The sequence below is a fragment of the Xyrauchen texanus genome, chromosome 26 (assembly GCF_025860055.1).
Source record: "Xyrauchen texanus isolate HMW12.3.18 chromosome 26, RBS_HiC_50CHRs, whole genome shotgun sequence".
Taxonomy (NCBI): domain Eukaryota; kingdom Metazoa; phylum Chordata; class Actinopteri; order Cypriniformes; family Catostomidae; genus Xyrauchen; species Xyrauchen texanus.
The window spans coordinates 740,001-748,928 of NC_068301.1; the positions used below are offsets into that span (position 1 = coordinate 740,001).

Consider the following 8,928-nt stretch of genomic DNA (forward strand, 5'->3'; position numbering starts at 1 on the left):
ATTTAAGTTTCAAATAAACATGTAATTCTATTAAGTGTATGTTCAAAAAATAAAAGGAAACAAAAACCTGCATTTTTACTAATTTATGTCAGTTATTAAGGAAGATTATTCAAATATTAATTAATGTATTCATTCATTCAATTTTTCTATCCAGATGTTGTCACACACGTTTACCTCAAAGAACAATAAACATTTGGTCAAGATTTTGTTTTTACCAACAAACATTTTGAAAATATGAAAATGCAATTTCAAGAATGTGTCTCAATGTGTCTATACCCGCCCGTGTGTGTATATTTCATCTGTGTGTGTTTCAGGAGGGTAATAAAGAGACTTATCTTGAAGCCGGTCGAGAGAACCATCAGTTTACAGACACTATGGGAGAATCACAACACAACCGAAGCAGGACCCTGCGGTACACACACACACACACACACACACACACACACAAAACAACAAATGCTGAAACTGTGTATGCTTCTGTGACCTCCTGTTCGGACTACTGCAATGCCCTTCTCACATTCATCAATCTCTCATTCCACATGCAAAATAATCTACTATTTATTCTCCCAGTACTTTCTGTGTTTATTAATCATTCATTATTAGGTATTATTATTATGATTACATGCACACTGTGGTTGTGTTTGCACTAGAGATGTTTAACTGGTCTCTCTGTCTGTCTGTAGGTGGTTTCTCACGTTTATACTGGTGTGTTTGTGATCAATTAGGAGTTCCCTACAGAGATGAAGTGCAGTGGGTCAGTACTGCTTTATTCTCCTCTCATTTACGTCTCGTCTGTGTCTCAGTGTCTTTCTCACTCTTCTGTCTGTGATTCTGAAGGACGTGGACACTATCTATCTGTCTCAGGATACCAGAGATTTATGTCTTCAAGACTTCATCCACCTGGACAACAGGTGACACACACAGACACCTGTGACACACCTGTGACACACACAGACACCTGTGACACACCTGTGACACACACAGACACCTGTGACACACCTGTGACACACACAGACACCTGTGACACACCTGTGACACACACAGACACCTGTGACACACCTGTGACACACCTGTGACACACACAGACACCTGTGACACACCTGTGACACACACAGACACCTGTGACACACCTGTGACACACACAGACACCTGTGACACACCTGTGACACACACAGACACCTGTGACACACCTGTGAACACACACAGACACCTGTGACACACACAGACACCTGTGACACACCTGTGACACACACAGACACCTGTGACACACACAGACACCTGTGACACACCTGTGACACACACAGACACCTGTGACACACACAGACACCTGTGACACACCTGTGACACACACAGACACCTGTGACACACACAGACACCTGTGACACACCTGTGACACACCTGTGACACACACAGACACCTGTGACACACACAGACACCTGTGACACACCTGTGACACACACAGACACCTGTGACACACCTGTGACACACACAGACACCTGTGACACACACAGACACCTGTGACACACCTGTGACACACACAGACACCTGTGACACACACAGACACCTGTAACACACAGACACTTGTGACACACCTGTGAGACACACAGACACCTGTGACACACACAGACACCTGTGACACACCTGTGACACACACAGACACCTGTGACACACCTGTGACACACACAGACACCTGTAACACACAGACACTTGTGACACACCTGTGAGACACACAGACACCTGTAACACACAGACACTTGTGACACACCTGTGACACACACAGACACCTGTAACACACAGACACTTGTGACACACCTGTGAGACACACAGACACCTGTGACACACACAGACACCTGTGACACACCTGTGACACACACAGACACCTGTGACACACCTGTGACACACACAGACACCTGTAACACACAGACACTTGTGACACACCTGTGAGACACACAGACACCTGTGACACACACAGACACCTGTGACACACACAGACACCTGTGACACACCTGTGACACACACAGACACCTGTGACACACCTGTGAGACACACAGACACCTGTGACACACACAGACACCTGTGACACACCTGTGACACACCTGTGACACACACAGACACCTGTGACACACCTGTGACACACACAGACACCTGTGACACACACAGACACCTGTGACACACCTGTGACACACACAGACACCTGTAACACACAGACACTTGTGACACACCTGTGACACACACAGACACCTGTAACACACAGACACTTGTGACACACCTGTGAGACACACAGACACCTGTGACACACACAGACACCTGTGACACACACAGACACCTGTGACACACCTGTGAGACACACAGACACCTGTGACACACCTGTGAGACACACAGACACCTGTGACACACCTGTGACACACACAGACACCTGTGACACACCTGTGACACACCTGTGACACACACAGACACCTGTGACACACCTGTGACACACACAGACACCTGTGACACACACAGACACCTGTGACACACCTGTGACACACACAGACACCTGTGACACACACAGACACCTGTGACACACCTGTGACACACACAGACACCTGTGACACACCTGTGACACACACAGACACCTGTGACACACACAGACACCTGTGACACACCTGTGACACACCTGTGACACACACAGACACCTGTGACACACACAGACACCTGTGACACACCTGTGACACACACAGACACCTGTGACACACACAGACACCTGTGACACACCTGTGACACACACAGACACCTGTGACACACACAGACACCTGTGACACACCTGTGAGACACACAGACACCTGTGACACACACAGACACCTGTGACACACCTGTGACACACACAGACACCTGTGACACACACAGACACCTGTGACACACCTGTGACACACACAGACACCTGTGACACACCTGTGACACACACAGACACCTGTGACACACCTGTGACACACACAGACACCTGTGACACACCTGTGACACACACAGACACCTGTGACACACCTGTGAGCTGCTCTCACACAACAGTACTGTGGCAGTCTTATGTTATAGTTATTTGGCAACACCGTGGTTTCAGTAGTTTGCAGTTAATGTAATCCCATATCAAGGATAGAGTAACATGTTTGGCTCACTGTCCGGGGTGAAGGACTCGAGAATACCTCCCTGGACGGGATTAGTATTGATGGAATAGATAGCAGAAGGGGAGGTGGTGGGATGCCAGAAACTCTCAGTGCTACATAGAGGTAAACAGCTGTTTACTCTTACTCTGGCTTTGTGATTGGGTGGATTAAATAAACTTGCCCCTCCCAAACCTTCTTAATAAAACTATATATTGCATGATCAACAGTTCATTTTTCATTTTCATTTCATTTTATTATTAGAGGATAACCCCTTGAGATGAAACATCTCATTTTCGAGGGGGTCCTCAAGATAACACCAAAAACTTACACCTTACACACACCTACATACTAAAGCTCTTCCTCACAACCAATCACCCCAACCTGTCCCACCTCTGTCCAAAATGTATTCACATAAACAATATATTAGGATATTACAATATTACAGGAGAGAACCACCAAAACAAACAAGTATATAACCTACATATATATATACAGATACAAAACTACATACCTATATACACATACATACACACAGGTCAAACACCAGAGAAACATTTACACTGATCACAGGATTGTAAGTTAAGAGGGCTGATTTAAAGAGTGGAAAGGAAGAGATGGACCTTAAAGAACAAGGTAAGCTGTTCCAATCAGAGGGGGCTTTGAATCTGAAAGCACGTCTTCCGACTTCTTTATATATATTTGGAACGGCAAAAAAGAGATGATCAAGGTGTCTCAGGCCATAAGTTGACCTATATAGGACTAGATGTTGCTTCAAATAAGATGGATAATTAAAAAAGTTACATTTATAAATAAACTGAAACCAGTGTAGCTGTCGTCTAGCCTTTGGTGATAAGAGATTCAATTGTTGGTACATATGACAATGATGAGTTAGAAATGGACATCTCAACACAAATCGACAAAGACTGTTATAAACAACATTTAGGGATTTAAGGTGTAATTCTGTTGTACTCACATAGACAAAATCAGCATAATCAATAATGGGAAATAAAAGTTGAGTTACAGTTCTTAATCTAATCAGTTGTGTGAAACAATTAATTGAACGATATAATAATCTTAAATTATAATTTACTTTTTTCACTACATAGTCAATATGAGTGTAAGAGCCACCTGTAAGTCTCCCATGTGTTCTATGTTTATGGTTTCATTCATAATATTCACTGCACTCGGATTGTAGGTGGTGGGCGTGTCCACCGGGGCTTGGGCGGAAGTGATAGTGGTCTATTTGTTTGCTTCACCTGTGCACCTGAGGACAATGGGGCTTTGACAGAGAGAGGGAGTGAGCCTGGGAGCGAACACTTTCTGTTGACCGCACTCGCGCACTTTCACAGCAATCTTCATGACGTTGTACCTTTAAGTGTTGAAGTGAAATAAATGCTGGAAGTCAGACAGTTGAGTGGAAATGAGTTTTTGCGCGTCGCAGTGTTTTCAGTCTCTCAGTGTTTAGTCCCTCGCGGCTGCAACTTTTGTTTTTGCGTTGTCTACAGCCGCTACAATTAGTCAACAGAAAGGTTTTAAACCAGAGTGTTGTTCTACGGAAACGAGCTGTTCAACAAGGATTCCACGGATCGCAACGGGACGCTTTGGATATCAGAGGAAACACGGAAATATTTGTGGCACCGCTGTATTGGATGGCAGTTTATTCATTACCGCTCGGAGGATAAAGACCCGGCCGCGATTGATACAGCAACGGAAGCGGTATGTAACTTTTCCATTTAAGCTGTGCAAGTTGTTTGTCTGAACACAGTGTAAATAGGTTACTGCCGCTCGTCCATAGGGGACGCATTGTTGCTTGCTGGTGTTTATTGTTGGTCTTTGGATGTGGTTTATGACGCAGCGGTTGATTGATTGATGGATTGATGTACTGAACGGTGTGGATTCTTGGATGATTTGATCAACAAGTGGATCAAAATAAAATTCAGACGTCAATGGTTCAGAGATGGATGAACAAAAGAGAGAAATCAAACTCACTGCCAAGGCCTTGGTGAATAAAATTGAAACACTACAAAAGGAACGTAGAAAAAATGTTCATAAAATTAAAAGTCTAATACAGACAATAAAGGATCTCATGCAAAAAGATGATAATGCCCCACAAGTGCGATCCCATCTTGAGAAAATGAGTCAAATGGTGGACGAAACTACTATGTTACATGAGTCTGTGATTCCCATGCTTCCTGAAGAGGAACAAGAAAAACAAAAGGAATGGTTTGTGAATGTACTAAAATGCCACAATGGATTTATGGAGGATGCAAAAGGATGGCTTTCTGAAATGGGGAGACAAACAAGCCGTACTGTTGCTCATGTTGTCACAAATGATGCTCCCATATTTGTATCGCAAAAGGAATCAATGCACGAGTTGGACGAACCTCATAATGATAATGAGTCTGATGTTTCAAATCACTCTGGGCAAAATGTTCAAGCCTCTGTTATACAAGATGAAATTAAACCAAGTGATAGTGTGTCAAACATAGGAAGTAAATGTTCGAATATTAAGCAGAGCTCGGCTGGAAAAAGGTCCAGTGTCTCAATAACATCATCAGCACGCATTAAAGCAGAGGCAGATATGGCTGCTCTCATTGTAAGACAAAGATTATTGAAGGACAAACATGCATTAGAAGAACAAGAGGAGCAGCTAAGGAAAAACGGGAAGAGTTTGAACTTGAAGTGGAAATAGCCGCATCAGTGGCCAAAGTGAATGTGCTGAGAGGCTCAGGAGGGTCTCGTGCTTCAAGTCATCCATCTGTGAAGTCTAATGGCATGAATTCTTATCTAGAAAGGGGACAAAGAAAAACCAAAACACTTAATGCTGAGGCAAAAGCATTTGTGCCTGAAACGAATATTCCAATACTTGGACAGCCCAATCCACATTTTTTGGGTACAAAAACTCAAGTGGAAAATGTTATTCAACCATCACAACCTCAACCCACATCGTCTAGATGTCCAGAAGTCACGGGACATCAAGATACAGTACAATCACGTCCACTGTTTCAGCACAGGAGTCATCAATTGGCAACACAGGTGACAAGCAGCAGTGATCAAAGTCAAATAATTACGGTTTTGGAAAAACAAAATGAAATAACTGCTTTATTGGTTCAGCAACAATCTCTTTCATTTCTGCCTAAAAGAGACATTCAGGTTTTTGATGGTGATCCTTTGCAATATCACACCTTCAAGAGGGCTTTTGAACACAGCATCGAAGAGAAGGCTGACAATCCTAAAGACTGCTTGTACTTCCTTGAACAGTACACCAGGGGCAGCCAAGGGATCTTGTCAGAAGCTGTCAACATATGGCACATGATAGAGGATATGCCAAGGCTAAGGCTTTGCTACAAGAGCATTTTGGTAATGCACAGAAAATTACTTCAGCCTACATGGATAAGGCTCTTTCATGGACACCAATAAAATCTGAAGATGTGAAATCTTTACAGGCATACAGTCTTTTTCTACGAGGGTGTTGTAACGCCATGGAAGATGTTGAATATATGGAAGAGTTGAACATGCCTACCACTATGCTGACCATCAGTAAAAAGTTGCCCTACAAATATAGGGACAGATGGAGAACTGTGGCTTGTGAGTTGCAGGAAAGGAGAGGCCGGAGAGCCACATTTACAGATATTGTCGGCTTCGTTGAAAGACAAGTGAAGATTGCAAGTGATCCGCTATTCGGGGATATACAGGATACACCATCAACAACAGCAATCAAGGACGCAAGGAAGTCTAGGTTTGAGCCTCGTTCTAGAGCCAAGGGGAGTAGCTTTGCTACCACCATTGCAACAGTGGAAAGGAAAGTTGAATATGGAACAAATTTAAAAGAGGGAAGGTCAGCTGGTATGAAGGCTTGTATGTTTTGTGGAGGTGAGCACACATTGGATCTGTGCCGCCAGTTGGACAAGAGGGTGCATAATGAGAAGATTACTTTCTTAAAGGAACATGGTGTGTGTTTTGGCTGTTTGTGCATTGGGCACATGAGCCGAGACTGTAGGAAGCGCCTCTCATGCAAAGTATGCAGTTTGAAGCACCCTACTGTACTCCACATTTATCCAAAAGAGAAAGAAATTAATTTGATGCAAACCAAAGGAGAATCTGAGACCGCAGTGGGTAGTGCTCTGATCTCTGTTCAATCCAGTGGTCTCACTGGGGCCGGTGACCCAGACTGTACACTCTCCATAGTTCCAGTTCAAGTGAAACCTAGGAAAGGGCATAAGGTGTTGATTACCTATGCCTTCCTGGATCCTGGGAGTTCAGCGTCATTCTGCACAGAGCGGCTGATGAACAAGCTGAATGTCAGGGGACGAAGAACTGGTATTCTCCTTCGGACTATGGGTCAGGAGAAGGTCGTTGGAAGCCATATTGTTTCAGATTTGGAAGTGGCTGAATTAGACAGTGATTGTTTTTGTGAACTACCTGATATTTACACGCAGAAAAACATGCCAGTTCATCGAGGCAACATTCCTCGTCAGAAAGACCTCCAACGATGGCCACATCTGAAACATGTCCAGATAAGGGAGATTGATTCAGATATTGACCTGCTGATAGGAACCAACGTCCCCAGAGCACTGGAGCCATGGCAAGTTATTCGAAGCAAGGAGGGGGGCCCATACGCAGTCAAAACGATGCTGGGCTGGACTGTAAATGGACCTCTTATAGGCGATGAAAGTAGAGAAACTATTTGTGGACAGTTAGATGTCACTGTCAATAGGATCTCTATTGCAAACCCTAACCATCTGTTGCTGCTTAAGATTATGCCATCTTTGCCACCGGGTCAGTTCAAAAAGGAGGACATCTACGCTCGTCGCAGATGGAAACAAGTTCAGTATATATCTGACTTGTTTTGGAAACGTTGGATTAAGGAATACTTGCCTCTTCTTCAGGAGCGTCAGAAGTGGTCTGGTGTCAAGCGCAACTTCCTTACTGGAGATATTGTACTCATAGTTGACGACTCAGCACCTCGTAACTCATGGCTTACAGGAAGGATTGTGCAAACTATCTCTGACAGAAGAGGACTTGTTCGTCAAGTGCGAATTAGGACGAAGACCAGTTATTTGGACAGGCCTATTACCAAGATTTGCCTTCTACAGGAAGCAGAGGAGTCATGAGGATATCCAGCTGACCTTTGAACTTCTTAGACTTTGACTTTAACCTTGACACTGTTATACTGGACGCTTTTTTCTTTACATGACTGACTAAGTGATTGTGAAGATCACTCTTACAAAGACAAAGGACTCTGTCTCTTTCTTTTGTTTGGTCTAAAGAAGAAAGGATACTTTCAAAAAGACTGTCTTATCCTGAAGAAAAGAAAAAAAGATATATTGTTGATCTCCTACATAATGTGCAGTTGTATAATTATTGTGTTAAAATAATTAGGGGCCGGAATGTAAGAGCCACCTGTAAGTCTCCCATGTGTTCTATGTTTATGGTTTCATTCATAATATTCACTGCACTCGGATTGTAGGTGGTGGGCGTGTCCACCGGGGCTTGGGCGGAAGTGATAGTGGTCTATTTGTTTGCTTCACCTGTGCACCTGAGGACAATGGGGCTTTGACAGAGAGAGGGAGTGAGCCTGGGAGCTGAACACTTTCTGTTGACCGCACTCACAGCACTTTCACAGCAATCTTCATGACGTTGTACCTTTAAGTGTTGAAGTGAAATAAATGCTGGAAGTCAGACAGTTGAGTGGAAATGAGTTTTTGCGTCGTCGCAGTGTTTTCAGTCTCTCAGTGTTTAGTCCCTCGCGGCTGCAACTTTTGTTTTTGCGTTGTCTACAGCCGCTACA

General features: G+C 43.9%; 1 protein-coding gene and 1 long non-coding RNA gene across 2 annotated transcripts in view; one reads left to right on the forward strand and one right to left on the reverse strand.

Moving 5' to 3' along the window:
- The window catches only part of LOC127619700 (F-actin-uncapping protein LRRC16A-like), a 47,736-nt gene that overhangs the window by 6,681 nt on the left and 32,127 nt on the right, over positions 1–8,928 (forward strand). The window contains exons 6-8 of the mRNA XM_052092651.1: positions 315–412; positions 684–754; positions 838–911. Coding sequence (XP_051948611.1) covers positions 315–412; positions 684–754; positions 838–911 — 243 coding nt within the window. The remainder of the gene's footprint in view (positions 1–314; positions 413–683; positions 755–837; positions 912–8,928) is intronic.
- LOC127619724 (uncharacterized) lies at positions 2,481–2,897 on the reverse strand. Its single transcript, XR_007967601.1, has 3 exons — positions 2,853–2,897; positions 2,657–2,773; positions 2,481–2,585 (listed from the first exon to the last, which is right to left on the reverse strand). It is a non-coding gene; the product is annotated as an uncharacterized LOC127619724 (long non-coding RNA).